We start from the raw sequence: 18253 nt of genomic DNA, 5'->3' as shown, positions 1-18253 counted from the left end.
AACAGGTATCACTGTTTCATTTTGCACTTCTTGTTAGAAAGCCCCCAAATACCTGAAGTTTTCCATGTGAAAATATTTGTATAAACATTAGCTGACTTAAAATAAATACTTGAACATATATCATCACTTTCTTAAGAAGCATTATTTGAAAATTCAGCTATAGCAGTGGAGGACTGTTACCCAGCTGTTTACTCAGCAGGCAGAGGTTACCTGCCTCACACTTCAGCCAGCAGAGCAAAAGTGCAAGTTCTCATTGTTCCAGTACACTAGAGTCAACAATGGCTTTGAAATATGTAATTAGCAATTAGATTAAATGTGCTTGTTTTGCACTTAAGTGGATCAAGTTAAATTCCACTGGCTGAACATAGTAACAAGATTCTCAGGATAAAAAATCTTGACTTTCTATTGTTGTGCAAAATAATTTCGTCTCTTGAGTATAAAGCATGTTTCATTTTTTTTTTCCTGTAAGAGTGCAGCTGAAGCTTTATTAGGCCACTTTTCTATGCTTATATTTTATTGAAAATTGAATTTTGTGGTTTACTTGTTTCATCTAGACTTTTAGAATGGCACCTTTCCTATTTCTATTCTGAAAAATAAACACAAACAATCAAAATTAGCATTTTTGAAGTTATTCATCAGCAACATGCTTTTAGTAGTGATGAGCAACCACTAAAAATTTATTTTCTTTCTTCCTACATGATCTTTTCCTATGTATTTTAATCACTGGGAAAGCAAAAACACTGGATTCAAGCTATAAATTGCTTTAAATGTAAAAAATGTTACATATATATAGAGAAAATTAAATAGTCTTTTTATTGAGCAATTGTAAAATTACATTCAGTGATTGCAATATTTTCACCCTATACAGGGTATAATGATGACCTACAGTTTTACTCTGCATTAGGTTCATCCAAGAAATAAAGTATGCAGGTCACCATCAGGTTGCACATTTATTACTTCAGCCCTAGGTGAAGTTCTGGTTATAAATGTGCCCATCTACCTCCTGCCCAAGATCATGAGAAGAGCTGGGAACAGTGGGACAGCACTCATTATTTTTAGGGGTTAAGCCAACTACTGTCTTCTTTTTAGGTTGTTCTGGATAAGGTTATTTCCTAAAGTGAATATATATATATATTATTGATTGTAGGATGGAATGGGAAATTTGAGAGTCACTAAAAAAGGAATACGACTTGAAGGAATATCTGAATTTCTACTTCCACTATATGTGAAAGAAATCCATTCCCGAAAGGTAGGTATTTTTCATCTTTCTTTCCTAATTTGCAGCTAATATAAATTGATCTCTTCAGTCTCAAACTACAAAGTTTAATTCTTACACCTCCTATATTAGCAATCAGTAGAGGTTTGCTTTGAGAATATCTTAACAGTGAAAGCTTCCTTCATGTCAATTTTTTTTTCTGAAACCTTGCTTGCTTCTTAAAAGAAATGTTTTATCCTAAAGAAAGGAGATTCAAAGCATGTATATTTTATACTTCAAATGACCTCAGAAATGGGAATGGAACATTTGACTCTCAGTTGATGTAAAGTCCAGGAAAGCAAGAGTGGTGATAAGTTCAAAATGCAGTGAAATAAGGAATGGTTTTGTTCTTTTTATCGCTAGCTATCATGACTTCCTTTTCTTTTTCATGATTTTTTTAATTTTAATTTTTGTTTGGGTTTATTTTACTCATTAGGTAGAGGAAATCCTGCTATACTGTGTAATGTCTCCAGGATTCAATTTTTCAAAGCAAACCCTTTTAAATGTTGTTTAAATGAAATTATATATCACCAGGTTATTGCAGAGAAAAAAAGAAAAGCGAGAAATTTTGTACTATGAAGTTCAATGTAGGTCATTTTAACTCTTTTGCTTTTATTCCGTTATGCTGTTTATATTAACATTGTCAATGAATTTTAAACAATATTGAAGTGCTGGAAAGTCATCTTTTTACCATGAGAGTGATTACCTATGATCTGAGTAGAATGTTATGTTGCTTTCAGTCAATCTTCTGAAAAGAATTTTAGTGTGCATACTGCAACATTTGACAGGAATCACAAGTATGTTGACCCTAAATTCCTTTGTGGTAAATTTTGACTGTTGAAATCTGTCTTCTGTGTATATAAGAAAAGTCTTGAGTACATTCATAAATGAGATGGCAGTTTCCCATTTCTCTTAATTAGCTCACTCTTATGTTAATAAATCCTTGAGGTAGGCTCTTCATCCTCTTGTTCTCTAAAGCTAAGATCTTTCAATGCTTGATAGAGTAGCAGTATTGTCCTAGGTAATGAAAACTTTTATAATATTTAAGTAGCATTGTAGGGAGCATACTTTTCATTCAAGGCTGCAGAACATTACTCATGATGTGTGCGTTTTTCTCATTTCTTTTTTGTGAGTGGACAGTATGTATTATTGTTCCATGTCCTGTTACTGTACATGTGAGTAATGATTTGGAATATTTTCTTGCCCAGTGCTTCATACTGCAGAATATTGGTTTTTTTAAAGGGAAGATGGAAACTTTTGTTTCAAGTGATAGTAATGAGATTTGAGTAGGGTCCTAATTTCATTTAGCTGCTAACAAATCTCAGAAAAAATGCATTTTATGCATATTTAATGCATGATTATTGTAAAGGAGAGGATGCAGAATCTACCGGATGCCTAACAAAAGGTCCCACTAGTCCAGCGTGGCTCATGAAAAAATGACACTTGTCAGTAAATATTCTCAAGCCAGCAGAATATAGAGTTGATCATTAACTGGAAAAAAATAATTCAAGTAAAATATTTTTGGAGCTCCAGGTCTACTCATCTGTATTAACTTTAAGGCACTTGTCACCTAGATAAAAAAGTGGTATTAACACAGGCTTTATTCTCATCTTGCAGAACTTTTGAACTAGATTCACTTTCCAATCTTATGCCAACTTGCTCACTAGTTGTGCTGAAGTTCAGTAACTTCTGAATGCAAATAGGAATTACATGAGGGAATGATGAAGCAAACCTCTGGAGCTGTATCCAGCTTAGCAGCAGGGTTTTGTTCTGTCTCTGCAGAGTATTTCTACAGCTGGATGGCATGAGCATGTGACATGAGCTGTTTTGGTACTTACAAAAGTGGCCATAGTGCTGTTGAAATCTAAAAGTAAGCTAGGTTTTCTGAGCTCTCATCACAGTCAGTGATGTGAATACTGACAGCAGATTCTGAGCAACCATCCTGCTCACTCACCAGCTATTAGTGTTTGCTTTGGGTAATACAGACAAGAATGCTTTTGTCTGCCTTTTCCATTTAAGTAATAATGATTTAAGTTTGATGTATGCTGGAGTTAAAATATTCTGTGAAATCAACACTTATTGCTTATTTCTAGTAGGAGAGTTAGTACTTTAAGCCTACACTCATTCCCCTATAAAAGAAGACATCCATTAAAGTGACATTGTTTGATTAACTCCCTGATGACTTGTTTAGTAGTAACTTGGCAGGACTGGTGTATTTCCTCTGCACTGCAGAACAGTTTGTAGGATGGCCTCTGAGGGAGTTCTCAGGAGCTCTCAGGAGCTCTCAGGAGGTCAGACCTTCGCTGTTCTCCCGCTGCAGCTCCGGGCAGAGTGAGGTGGGAAGGCCAGTGTTATTAGCAGTGAGGTACAGCAGCGGGTGTGCTGTGCTAGGAGGCATTACTGGAATTCTGGCACATTTGCTGGTGCTATCTTTTAGTAGTAAGCTGGATCTGAAAGTGACAAAAATGTTCATTGAGAGGGCAGCATTCATCTCTGCATTACTGCTGATAAGAGTTCCCAGCAGTCTGTTGAGTATGTAGGCAAAGCTGAGCTCTGCTGCTGCAATTTGAGTGTGAGACTGGCTAGATTTGCTAGTGTAAAGCTCACATATGCTTACTGAACACCACTTGCCTGCTGCATACCTGGATGCTCAAATAAGACCATTTATACAGTGTTAAATGCAGACCTTAAGCTGCCTTTATCAAGAGAATGGTATTGAACTTTGTGTAGAGGTTTAAATACTACCTTTTATCTTGTGATTGCTTCACTGAAACCCTGAATATTCAAAGTGCTAAAATACTTAGATTTAACTCAGTTGGAAAACAAATGTATGTGAATTCTTAAAAACAAGAAAACTTCTAGTGACATTTACTTTTGACAGTATAAAATTTTCTCTCCAAAGGTAGTAGTGAAAAAGCCAGGTCTTTGACTAAAATGAATATTTTCTCTTGTGTAGAAATTGTGTAAATGAGAAAGCCGCTCAAAGTGTGCTGTTTCCCTGGCCCTGCTCCTCTTGTTTTGCCCTTTTTACCATACACAGTTAGTGGCATCTGCAGAACTATGGGTTCCTACCCCCAATTCTTTGTTTACACAGAGAAGAAACTTCTGTATTTCCATCAAATGTCTTCTCTGCATGTCAGAATTTAAAATGATGCATCAGACCCTGAGCAGATAAGCACTCATTGGGTCCTGAGTCGACATCTTTATATCCCCAAAACCAGGGCATGTTTAGTATGTGTAATGAATTTTACAGAGAATTACATTTTGACTATGAATGGTCTAGCTGTACACTTTTGATCAAATTGCTAGCCTGAAACCAGTAAGTTTCATCCAGACCATGTTATATTTCTCATGTTTATATCATTTGCATTGCTATGATGCAAACTTTATTCTTTATAGTTTATCTTTAATGAGATATATGAAATCAAATAACACATAATGCAACATCCTGAATTATTTCAGTATTTCAGTTCTTCTGAATTAAATGTTTTTTTATCACGCTACTGCATCCATACTACTGCACTTCAGAATGGAAACAATCAAGGTACTGTCTTATTAGCTTGTCATGTAACAATAAGAGTGGTTCAGGGTGTTTTCTTGAGAATATATTCCTGGATTTATTAATCTTTTTAATTTGCACATCCAGTTTTTAAGGGCTGAAAAAAATCCAGTTTTCTCTTTGTAAATTGTTTCCATTACATAAAAGAAGTAACCCATTGTCCCTTAAAGTAGAGGGGATTACTTTGGGCTTTTTTTTTCACAATTAATAAGGTGAAAAATGTATTCTCTGAAATTAGCATGTGTTTTCCAGAGATATCCTTAGAGAGCACAGAATTTAATAATTGAGTTAAAAGTCTTTGGGAAAATTTCAAGAAAACAAGAAATAGTGAATATATATGAACTTCTTACTGAACATGAGAAACTCTGAAAACTTTGAGTTTATCTTGTCTTTTAAAATATGTGATTCTATATGAATCAAGTAATTGTAGGTGGAGTTGAAAGCAGGATTTCTTTCAGGTATTTTTTTCCTCCAGATTTTTACTCAAGAGACTGAATATCCTTGTAAGTATTTAGAAAGCTTTATTTTACATTGTTTTATTTCCAAACCTGGATCAATCTTGACAAAAGCAAATCTAAAATATATTTCTTTCATCACTGTTTCTCTGAGTGTATATAATCATCAACATAAAATTAACTTTTGCTAATTTCAGCCAAATCATTGCATATATTTAGGTTTATGTTTGGGCCTTAGGTGCCTTTGGGACAACCTCAAATTCTTTTTCTGAGACAATGTCTTTGTTGAGCTTCTCTCTCTGATTGAGTTATAAGGATGCAGCATAGGAGATCACATCAAAAACCTTTATGAAGTTGAGGAAGAAGATACACTCTTCTAGTGCATTGAGACGGGCTTCTCTTTTTGCAAGACCAGAAGTTGGTGCTTCTTGCCTTTACTAATCCCATGCTTATTTTGTCCCAACTGACTGTTTTTCATATCTACTTTGTAATAATTTTTAGGGGCCTCTCCCACATAATCTTGCTAGGAGCTGATGTGAGACTGACTGGGCTGTAGATTCTAAAGTCTTCCCTCCTTGCAAGATGTTCATACTCTCTTGTAAGGGCCTGGCAGGATGGGGGTTTTGTTGGTTTTGGGGTTGGGTAGGAAGAGCATATTCCCCCACATTCCACTCAGACATGTTCTCCCAAAATTTCAAGGCCAGATTTGCTATATTAACCCTCTTTTCTGCTCTGTGAGATACCCTTCTGCCGTACAGTCAAAACTAACTCAAGAATCATGCAGTCCTACCACGACTGAGGTATATAGGTCTCAGAGAAACTCCATTTAGGAGATGTCATTGCACATTTTTTTTGTAATGTCAAAAAAATCACAAAGGTACCCAAAGAATCTGCTGCTGTTATTGCACAGGATGAAATGCAATACTTGTTTCTGTAGCTACATGTCACAATCCACTCAGATGAAACTTGAAACGCTTTCCAGTTAATTTTTCTGATACCTGCTCTTCAAGTCTTGCCCTTTGGGATCACTCACCTGTCACTAAAGATAAAGTCACTATTATGGCATTGTCCTGGTTTTGAGAACTAGGACAGTCATAAAGGACTCCTTAAGTTATTTTGGCTCTCAACACAATGTCATTCCAATAGTGTCGCTTTTATTGATATGAAAAAGATATAAGGTTTTCTTCTTCACAAGCTTTGCCAAAGGACAAGTCACTCCTATATTTGTTGGTGGTCTCTGGAGGGACTACCACTCTGAAATTGAGTTGGCTGTGCTTGGTCTTTGCTGACAGCTGATAAGAACTTCCATGATTCATAATTTTGTTCTTGATTTGCTATACTTCAGTGGAATCTGTCTGGGGATCATTCAGTTGAACAGCTTTTTCTTTTGAACTTCGCTTTTTCATGTCAGCCTCTACTCCTGTTATTATTGGTGAGAGTTGTTGCTCAGTCAAGGAGGATCTCTGCTTTTTACACTGAAAACTCTGAGTTAATGTTACCCAACCCTTTTTCTTTGGTTGATTGTGGTTCATGAATCGAGTCAGGAAAGGCCTATATCCACCCAATTTTATACCAGCCTGAGGTACTGAATTGTATTTGGAAGCCCTTCTTCAGATGGATATAGGACAGGTATTGAAGTTGGAACTGTTTTTCTGGGGGTTGGTTGTTGTTTTTAGCCTCAATTGGATCTCCTGTTTTCCAAGTACTTCCTTCATATAATATATCTGTGTACTGCTGGGGAAAATTTCAAGGAAACTATGTGACATCTCAGTCTGATGTTCATAATGTTTATTATGTGATTCTTATGTAAAGTGCATTTAGATTGAACTGTTTTAACTGTATGGGCATCTTACACTGAGGGATGACTTTTTATTTCCTGAACTACTTTGAAATAGGTTAGTTGCAGTTTACACAAGCTAAGCAATTAAAGGAATACTACATGTTTAAAAAAATATTATTAGTTCCATAGAAAATCTGATCCAACACAATGAAATAAAAGCAGATTAATTGAAAAGAGGAAAAATCTCTGTCTTTATCTCTTTGTGTACTAAAACTTCATGGGTATTTGTACTGGCAGATCAATTTCTTTTAGGAAGCAATATGGCCACAGCATTACCTGTATTGAAGAAGAATTAAGTTAAAATAAAGTAAAGAAGTGCTACAAGCATTTTAATGAAGTAGTACAATTTACTAAAACATTTTAGAATTTAAAAAATCCTTTTTTTTTCTTTCTTTTCTTTATCCTTTCTTTTCTTTCCCTTTTTAGGCTTTGTAAGAAATATATGTTCCTTTTTTTTTGTTTGATTATAGATATTCAATACTTGGTTAATTCAATTCATCCTTAAAAACAAGCACGTAGAACAATCATTCTCCTTCTTAGATGCAAAATAAGTACCACATTTCATTATCTTATGGTTTACATTCTTGAATCTTTGCTAACAGTGTTACTGCAAAGCAGCTGGAAATTTATTTTTTGAGGAAATGAAATGGATGCATTGATTATACCATAAGAAGGACTGTGTTTTGACACTGGCCTTCATCCAGGAGTGATAAGTAATGCTAACATTAGTTGAAAGCCTTGATGACTTAAAAAGCATCCTCAGGAAATAACTGCACAAAGCCAAACAATTTATATTCTTTTCATTACCAAGTGTATGATGAGTCACTTCCTTTAGTCTCAACCTATTATGGTATGTTAAAATTTCAAATAAAAAAATTACCTAACTTCTCATGTTTAACAAGTTATACAAAGTTAATTTTTAAAACTCAGTTTTGATTACTCTGCTAATTCACTGAAATGTGATATTTTTTAAAAAAAATTTAAAGTCTTAGAATTAAATTTCAAAAAATATTTTAAGGTAGTAACCAAGTGCATAGGTTTTTCAAGGCTAAATCTCCAAACTATGCAAAGACCTCACATTAAAGAAGAAAAGCCTTGAAACAGCAAACCAGTTAATTGCTGTGTATTATTTCTATCTCATAGACACAAAGAAGGGAAAGAATCATAATTTTTTTTTGTTAGAAATTCAGTAGGAAATAAACACTAGCAAGAACTTCCAGCTATAGATGGTGAAATCCATGGGTGAGATTAGGACAAAGAAAACTCATAAGTAGAAACCTTGTAATAGAAGCAGCTGAACAAGTTAGCATCCTGTACTGGAATTGGTAATTATGGCTTCAGCATTATGACTGTACAATAACAGCTGGGGATTTACTGTAAAGTTGGCTCCTGGGCTTCAGCCAGAGGCTCATTTGTATCTTTTGCTGAATTTAAATCAGTTGTTCTGCAAAGGAAGTTACTACAGTTCACAAAATTTGTTAATTTAGAGTGGCAATCTGTCATGCATAATTCTACAACAGCTACACACTCTCGCTGAACTCTTTTCAAGTGTAAGTGGAAATCGCAGTAGTTGGCTGAAGGTTGACTCTGAATTTTCTTTTGGCCTGAAGTAGAAATTATTTTTAAAAATACAAAGTTATACATAAATGTGATTTGTAAAAGTGAAATCTGTGCGATACTAAACTTGGCACTCCAGTGGTGATTTACATGAAAGATGTTTCTTAATAGAAAGGAAAATTGAAGTGAGAATATAGAATGGCTAGATTTATTTTTTCCCCTCTTGCTAGATCAGCATATAAATGACAAGGTTTGGACAAAGGTTAGTTTTGCCTCTGAGTTTCTCCACTGGCACCCACCAGACTGGCATCTTCCTATAAATCTTTGGTCTCTCTTTCTGAGTTTAGTAAAAAATCTCAGCAGAAAAGTGCTCCATACTTGTGTTGATATTTTGATAAAGTACAGATATTTTAGAATGTCAGTTAACTCTCCTGACAAGCTGAGCCGCAGAAAATGCAGAAAGCAGTTTGGCTTTTTGCAGGAGAAACTACTTTGCATTCTACAAGCAGCAAATTAGTTTTAAAAATATTATTGTAAAAAATGTTATTATGACTATTTAGGTCAGGGGTACTACTGGATTCTCTTTTAAGAGACAGGTTCTGCTTCTCTTTCAAAATATTCTCTACTAGGATGTAGGGTTTTTTTGAAACAGTGTGGATCATATTGAATAATATACTAATTTTGGAGTAGCTTCACTGGTTCCTCAGCATGAATAAGGATAACAAAATTTTGTTATTCTGAAAGTGAGGAAAATTATACATTAGCATAATAATTGATGGGACTCTTACACTGCTCAGATAAGGTGTTAGGATTACCTGAAGCAGTCAATGGAAGAATGCTTTGGTCTCTCTTCATCTTTTATAGATGGTGGTGATTGAATACTTGCCCAGAGAATTGTAGATGCCCCAGCCTGGGAAGTGTTCAGGGTGGATGGGGCTTTGAGCAGCCTGGTCTAGGGAAAGGTGCTCCTTCCCTTGGGAGTTGGAAAACAGATGATCTTTAAGGGCCCTTCTGACAGAAACCATTTGATGATTCTTTGATTTTTATTTCCTCCATTTTTTCTCTCCTATTAGAGGAGAAACACTATCTTGAGATGGTTCTAAAGTTGTCACACAAAAACCACAGAAATTATTAGCTGAAACATTGTTGGTAGTGTATGCAAGAAGTCATGGTTATAGTCTCCCAGCTGAAGACCACATTTTTTTTTAACTCCATATTTCGCTCTTTGCATTTTAAAGCACTTATCAATTTCTCTTTGGAGTCAGAAAAGCATTAAAAACTGCTTTTAACTAAAAATATTATCGATGTTAGGATTTGCGTATTTAGGGCTATTCTGTATCTTTCTAAGGTTTGCAGGTTTTTATTGGTCTGAGTTTTTATCTGTGGATTTCAGCAATTAGATGTAATTGCCAATCAAAATATTGGAAGAAGCATCTGATGAGCATGGCACAGATGCTTTATGTGTGATTCCAGTAGTATAAATCACTATTTATGAGGCACTCTATAAAGAAATATGTTGCATGTGTGTATTTTTGTAAGAATAACAGGCATAAATCTCATTTTGACCTTGAGTTGGCATTCAGAAGATAATGTCTATGTGCATCCATATTATTTAATCTCTCCACCCAGTTCTCAGTTCAGGAACTATGTAATTAACACAGTCTTGGTACAATGAGAAACAGGTGAGAAACTAATTACCCCTTTATCCACCAGGTATCTCAGTTCCTACATGGGAACCACTTAAGCACACACAGACTACAGATACCTGGTGTTCACTATAGTTGAGCTGAGATTACAGGGTGTGCTACATAGTGTAAAAGGAGTTACAGATGCAACCAGCACAATATAACCCTCCTGCTTAATTCCCTTCCATTGAATAAACCAAGTTCAGTCTTGGAACACAGGCAAGTAGAGTAAATAAACATAATTTAAGCCATAACTGTGGATACTAGAATCTAGTACGTGCCTCAGGCTGAAATGACATCCCTGCCCTGGCAAAAGAGTTCAGTAATGAAACATTAACACAGTAATGAAATCCTTTATGAGGTACATAGAGAACACTTGCTTCACACCATCTGAGATTTTCCATGTGAATTTCAGTGTAAATTGATGGGACACATTTAATTGCATGTTTGGGTCAATTTCCACTTAATGTACAAAATTTTGTTGTTGAATTACTTATCCCTTAAACTACTCTTGGATCAAATAATTTAAAATATTAAGACTAGGAGTGTTTCCCTGTAGAAAAGCCCATAAATATTTTAATGGTTATTTTGATGTTCTGCAGATTTTTTATAGTTTTCAAATAGTAACTTAACAATAATTTAAAAATTTAAAAACCCTCCAACATTTTAATTACTCATTCAGGATTATTTTTTTTTAATGGACCAGTTTAACATTGTTTTCTTGAAGATAAGTTGTAGGTGAAGGACTTACTTTCCAGTTGCTGGGCATAGTCCCTCAGAATTTAATCTTGTAATCCTTTTCAAATGAGAGTCTAGCTCTTTAAAACAGAATCTTCCCTGATCCATATCATAATATTTAGCATTTTAGTTTTCATCAAAAGAGCACTTATGTAATGCCTGCCCTAACCCTTTCCAGATACTGTTCTTTGGTATGTGTCCTGGATTGGTCTTGCAGCATGCAAACTGGATTTCTTTTTGCTATTTGCTAGTGCTATGTCCTCAGCACAGCGAGTTTCATTGCAAAAGTCTGTTGTAATTAGATCACGCTGCTGTATGTATAACCAACTTCTCACTTCTGCTAATCAACCTGTTCACTTTCTTTTGCTTCCCTTCCTTAATGATGCCAAGGGCCCTGGTCTTTTGTCAGCCTGTCTGGGGGTTTAAGCAGAAGGCTTAATTAATGTCTTCAGCTGTGATCTGGAAAATGCATTCTCTCACAGAAAATTTGGATAGATCCCTATGATTCAAATAAAGTAAAACTGACAAATCTCTAAAGGCTGAAAGTTCCAAGTCAGAAATGTAACTGAGAAATCATTATCCCGAGAATGAACAAAACTCTTTTGTTTTTAATTTTTGACCTTTAGAAGTTCATTAGTTTCTTAAATATCTTAATTATATTAGACCTTGAATATCTAGTCTTCCTGCTTGTGAACCTCTTGGGCTTTCCCATACAAATAAGAAACTATTTTAACTAAGTTTTAGCAGGTAGGGAATCTTTATAGAATTAGAATCCACATTTCCCCATGCATATGCATGGGGGTTTTCAGAAATTTCACAAGTATCTTTGTATTTCATCTTTTCCTTGCTAAAAGATTTAATTTTTTATTTATTTTTTTTAAATTCAGTCACTTTTGAATCTTCAAGTATCTAGTGTACGTTTAGGAAATGTGTTTAAAAATTTATTTTACAAATTGCTGTAATGTCTTAGGATCACAGTGTCTTGAGAATTTGCTGTATATACCTACTTACATGTTTATTAGGCCTCTAGCTTTATTCAGTCTTCTTTCTGTATTTTGGAATAATTTTTGGTGATTCAATGTTTTGCTTCTTTGCTTTTTTTTTTTTTTAAATAAATGTCATTTTAAACTGGTTTTGATATTGTCAAAATAAAAAATGTGTTATTAAAAAACCAAATCATTCTTGTAGAACGCTGGAAAACTGAACAACTATCTGCTTCACTTTTTATAGGCTTTGGTTTTCCACTTCTTTAACAAAAGAAAGAAGGGTAAATTTGGTAAAATTCTCTAACAGTGAATAAATTACCCTTTTTTAGACTGAGATAAGCCTTTAAAGATAAAAGATATCTGCAAAGAATGTTTTGCCCTCCTGTGCCTTCATGTTTCATACTGTTTTTAAGACTAGAAGGCACTATTTCCAGACAATACATGAATGCTTAGAATTTAGTTTTATTACCTTTATGCCATTTGTGCTTTGTATGATAATGGAGTACAAAGGTTAGGAGCAGCAGAGCTGGGATCAGTATTTATTTCTAAAGGTACATAGCTCTCCAGCATTTCAGACAACATGGTTTCTGCACCTCCATTTCTTCTCTGAAAAACAGGGCTAACAGCACATCCCTACCTCACAGGAGGTCATCAGCTACACAGCTTAAATGATGGTGTGTGCTGTTAGACAATATAAGCAAATAAGAACATCAGGCAATGGGGGTATTAATTAAAAGTACAGAAGTATTACTGATTCTTATTTACGTGGAATATTCTATATCAAGCATACTGAGATCATCCATTAGCATTCATTGCCCCCTGTTATTATTACAAATATTACTTTGCTTTGAAGATCAGGCTTGTAGGCATCATTCTAAGCTCATCCTTCCCTTATAATTTATTTCCTTTGTGTTTTGAGACTGATGAGCTATAAATTGCTCATGAGATGTAATGGGTTTTCTAATCAGAAGCTGTAAAGAGTAGAGCCTGGCATTATTTTACTGCTTTGCTAAACAGTTTTACTAATGAGGTTACTAATACAATGTCCCCATTGAAAGATAAAACTCATGATAATATTTCTCCTGATTGGGAAGAAGGATTAGCAGTTTTATTGTGAATTATTTCTAGCAAATATCTTCATCATTTGAGATGTTTTGAGGGCAGGACCACCAACACTAGAAATATGAAAGTAAGCAGTAGCTCTGTCAAAGTAAGATGGAAAACTATAAAAGATCTAATTCATCATTCATGTCTCAAATATTTCCTTCCAAAATAATGCAAGTAAGCTCCGACTCTCAGCAAATGCATTTATAGCATCATAATACCACATTTGTTACAAAAATGCATTAGGAGTGCACCATCACATCCTATAACACTTTCACAGGACATACTTTTTTCCTTTGAAAAGCAAATAAAGTTTGATTATAAAGACAAGTATGCAAAGTGTACCATGTTCAGAGGAACTGAAGGTGTCACTGACTTTCTGGAGCCAGGACACCCTATGACTTGCCTTCCTCTCTTTACGAAAAGTGTGGTATGGTTTTGGTCTGTTTTTTCTGTGTCCTCCATGAGAATTAATCATTATCCTCTGCAAAAATTAATCTAAATAGTTCTGATCCTCTTGTGCATGAATTTCTGCATGTGTGCAAAAGTGGGAGAAAGAGATCCTCATCACATACATAGAGTTCTACAAGATTAATACTCAAGTCTCTGATCTTGGTTAAGGTGACTTAGGACAAGATGACTGTGGTCCAAGGTGATGCTTTTTTTTCCAGGTTTAATTTAAAAAAAAATCAATTTCAAAAATTTATCTTGTTTCATGTAAAAATTCATAACTAGTTTACTCCAGGCACCTCTTGAATTTCAAGAAAAAGTGGGGGAGTCCTACCTGGTTCTCATGCTTTTAAAGAATGGCAAGAAAGGAAAAGGACTTTCCCAACCAGTTTTGGTGGCTAAGAACTAATGATAACAGAGTGTTGGAACTTTGACTGTCTTGCCTGGCAATGGATGCACAGTGCAAGATTGAGGAAATAATTCTGTATAGTGAAAAAGATTGTGATTTTTTTTTTTCCTTTTTTGTAGAATTTGGCTACTATTGCTTTCTGATGTAGCGTCAGGTCTTGATTTGAAAGATAAAGTGTGTTAAATGAGTTAGTCTCTTTTCCTCTTATCCTTTAGAGGAATGTGGAGTGGAGAATGGACCACCACCATCAGAACTTTTTAAGTGCTGGAAATTTTCCACGTTTTTTGAAAATGATCCAGTTTTTCATGAAGGTATGCATATTGTTCCTTAGCCAGAAGAGAAGGATGAATCTGAGAAATTGTCTCTTCCCATTATTCTTCTCAGCAAAAGGCATAATTTATTGTCATGCAGGCCAACGTGACTGAAATAATACCTCTGTCAAAACCTTAAGATAAACAGCATCTACTGCTCTTTCCCTATCCAGTGAGTTAGCAATTTTGTTGTAGAAGGTTGCCAGTTTGGCCAGACATTTCTTGTTCATAAATCCAATCTGATTACTCCTGATCTCCTTCATCAATTTGCAGTTGCTAAAATCATTTTGAAGAGTGCATGTTTTCAGCACCATCTGTGTATTTGGGATGTCAGTGTTTATTCTAAGGGAACTGAATTGAATAAAATAGTTTAAGAATTGTCTGTAAACTACCGTTCCTCTAAGTTTTCTACTTGGGTAGATTGCTGCATGCTATTTTTTCCCTGCAAAAAGAAAAACATAAAACACTCTGTATCAATAAAATTACACCAAACAGTAATATAACATGTATTAATGAAATTTACCACAGTGATATAATATGTATTAATGAAGTTTATCACATTATGTTATATTTCAAACTAAATAGGGTAAAAATATGACTCAGGGATGTTGACAGAATTTCCCTCCAAGCACATTTCTAATGTAACATCAGCAGGGAAGAAGGCCATCTGTCCATGTGTTTTTCTGAAAGGATATTCAGGTTTCTTTGGAAAGCAACCAGACCTTGTCCTTGTAGAATTCGGCAAATCTGAAAAAAATGGAGTCATTTACCAGATTGAATGTTTTTGTGCAATTCAAGAGACTAGAATGACAGGGAAGGCAACTGCCTTAGCATTAAAAATCAGTGTATGCCCTGTCCTCATGAATTAATAATAATGGTAATACTTAGAGCTTGATAGTTCTTTAAATGTTAATACATATAGGATAGCCTTAGCTAAGGCAATATCATCTGCTGCACGTACTTTTAAAGCTCTTTATAAGTATATTCCCTGTAAGTATCTTCCCTGAGCCAGGAAAGGATATTGATTGGTTTTTGTCTCTGCAGTACTTTATGATAAGTCCTACATTCTGGAAACAAAATACATTGAAAATTATGCTCATATGTGGTACCTGCAATTATTATATTGAAACTTGAAGTTATATCAAGAATTAATTTGAACTGTAAACATGAAGAACTTATGCACTTTCTCTGAATGGAGCAATCTTGTTAAATGCCAAATTCTCGTTTGAGAATTTTACCATCAAGCTGTTTATGGTAGAGATACTCAATACCTGTGGATTTTCTCTCCAAAGTTTCCCACTTTGCGTTCTCACTAATTTAAAAATCCTTGAAGATGTACAAGAATGTTACATGTCGCAACTCATGTGACTAAGATTGTTCTTCATTAAGAAATCTTCTGTATTTCACTTCTGCCTGTATTTTGTTTTCCTACACTTGAAATTAGCTCTTTTACAAATCTTGGCATGCATTTATATTTTGATACATATAATTTATTTTGATTAGTTGGGAAAGAACATGGTTTGCCTGAGGGATGTGGAAGAGAGACCATTGCAGAAGTTATTGGCTTAAGGTTCTGTGATCTAGACTGTAATGAAAGATAGATTAATTAATTGTTCTGACTTGAAAATACATGTATATAGCAATTCAATTTTTTTGTCTTTTGTCAAAGCAGTGAGATAATAATTTCATAAATTACATTGAACTCAGACTGTTGAGAGAAATTGCTTTCCCTGCTTAGTAACTTTTCGCTTACAGATGCATCGTTGTTCTTGGATATCCTTGGTTTGAAGTGCTGCTGTTGTGACATCCAGGAAGAGAGACTACACTATGTAATATTTCATTTTCCTCTCCAGATTATACAGAATTTCATAGGTTTACAACAATAGCATTTGTTGTGCTCAGAAGATGAGAGTAAACCAATTTTAAATTAATGCAATATGTTTTTCAAGGAAAAGAGTAAGGGAAGCTGCAATCTGTTCTTGTTGTTTCAGGACCCTGTAGAGTAAATTCAATTCAGCAAGGATATCATAAATGCCAGAAATATTCTGGGAAGGTCTGAGCATGACAGGATATCTTGCAAATAGTAAATTAAGAGAAAAGGAGAAAAATACATTTAGCTAGCTATCCTTTAGAGATTTGAGCACCAAGCAAAAACCCAAGAATCCCTCTTAAAAAGGAACAACACAGATGAAAAATGAACAAGATTTTTCACGTACTGAAATTTTAAGAAAATTTTTCAAATTTGGGGTTTTTTTAATCTCTCTGGAACAGTCTCACACCATATTAAAAATAAAAAAAAGAAGTGGACTACATATTAGGATTTCATAACATTTCAGTTTATATATTTATAACTCAGAGAGAACCCAAGGAGGCATTCAAACTGTGGTATATACAAGATAGATGAGCTTTAAACCCCCTTGAATTGGTTGTGGCATATAAGACAGCTGTGACTTTGAATCTCAGTTATTCGAAAATTAAGTGACACAGCAGGCAGTGTGTATTCAATATACCCAGTAGTGCACAGAAAGTAACAGTTTATTTATCTTAGAGGGTTTATGGTCTTTTTTTAAGGGAACTGAGGCAGGAGAATCAGGAAACAACATTTAAAATAAATTTCTGAGCAGATCAGCCATAGAGAAAACTGCTTCTACTCTTCAGCTGATAAAGAGATCAAATTTTTCTATAATCTGTTGTTTCTGATAATATTTCACTATATAGAAACATAAATTTTCCCTCCCAAATTAGACAATCCTGTGTTACAGATGTGGAACATATGTATTGTTTCATTTCAGTATAGAATTAAATGAGTTTTTTGAAAGAGAAAACAGATATAAATCAAAGCTCATAGAATCACAGAATATTAAGGGTTGGAGTAGACCATAGACATCATCTAGTCCCAATCCCACTGCCATGAGTTGAAGCATTCAGTATGACTTTTATTTTCTGTGTTTGACAAATGAACTCATGTTACTCTTCTAAAAAACTCAGACTAATGATGAAATTCAGGTTTTCACACATCCAAAATTTAAAGAACAGCTGGCCTTGTGACAAAGGCTGGTTTTGTTTCAAGACAGAATGCTTGAAAGTGATATATTGCCTCAAGTATTTTTTTCTACTGTAACATGGCAATTAGAACAAGTATGTATTGTCGTTTTGCCATGCAATTTTGTCTTGACCTTTTGAATTCCGTGTACAAGTAGGCATACAGAGCAGGTGGAGCAGTGTCAACTCAGGAACACTGGTCTGTCTGAGATAGAATTCTTGTTATATCACTCTTGGTAAAATGATTTAAATAATTCAGAGACACTTCTGCAAGCCCTGACACTCAGCGAAATGCCAGCAATTGTAAGCAATCTTCAGTAAGCCAGGAGTGAGGCAGAGCTCCTTATATTTGACTGTTTTGTTTCACATATATCTGGACAAATGGAGGAAGAGCTTGCCTCAGAGGGTTCCAAAGGGGCTCCAATGCACTATGAAGCCTACAGGAAAGAGCCTGAAACGTTGATAGAATAGGTGGATGCATTTATGTGCCCTTGTTGGAATGGCAGCATAGATGCAGCCTAAGTGGCTGTGGTAGAAGTTGCCAGAAGTTCTGGGATTTTTCTTGATTTCTCTTAAATCCATGTATGTGTGTCTATAGCCTTATTCACCCTGTCATTTTTATAAAATACAAGACTCCTGTTTTAAACACAAATATTTATTCTCTCCCTGTTGTTGCCTGAAAGTTGTAAATGAGCTAAAATATAGCCATTGGCTAATTTGCTAAAGTGTTGGTTATTCACTGAGTTAATTTTTGGTGGCAGTTGTAATCTTTTTGTTGTTTCAAACAACTATGAATCTAGGTTTGTCCCCCCAAATCACTGTTTCACAGGCTGATTCCTAATGATACACCAGTATTCCCTGC

General features: G+C 34.9%; 1 protein-coding gene across 3 annotated transcripts in view; it reads left to right on the top strand.

Moving 5' to 3' along the window:
- SGCZ (sarcoglycan zeta) overlaps nt 1–18253 on the top strand; it is a gene marked incomplete at both ends in the record, with an annotated part of 389172 nt that overhangs the window by 288554 nt on the left and 82365 nt on the right. For 2 of the 3 annotated variants that reach the window (XM_084204782.1, XM_084204780.1), the window contains one exon: nt 1148–1249. The exons of the other annotated variant lie outside the window; for it this stretch is intronic. In XM_084204782.1, the coding sequence (XP_084060908.1) occupies nt 1148–1249 (102 nt within the window). The remainder of the gene's footprint in view (nt 1–1147; nt 1250–18253) is intronic. 3 annotated transcript variants of the gene reach the window in all.

Source organism: Fringilla coelebs (genome assembly GCF_963513975.1).
Source record: "Fringilla coelebs genome assembly, chromosome: 4".
NCBI lineage: Eukaryota > Metazoa > Chordata > Aves > Passeriformes > Fringillidae > Fringilla > Fringilla coelebs.
This window is presented reverse-complemented; position numbering and strand designations above follow the sequence as displayed.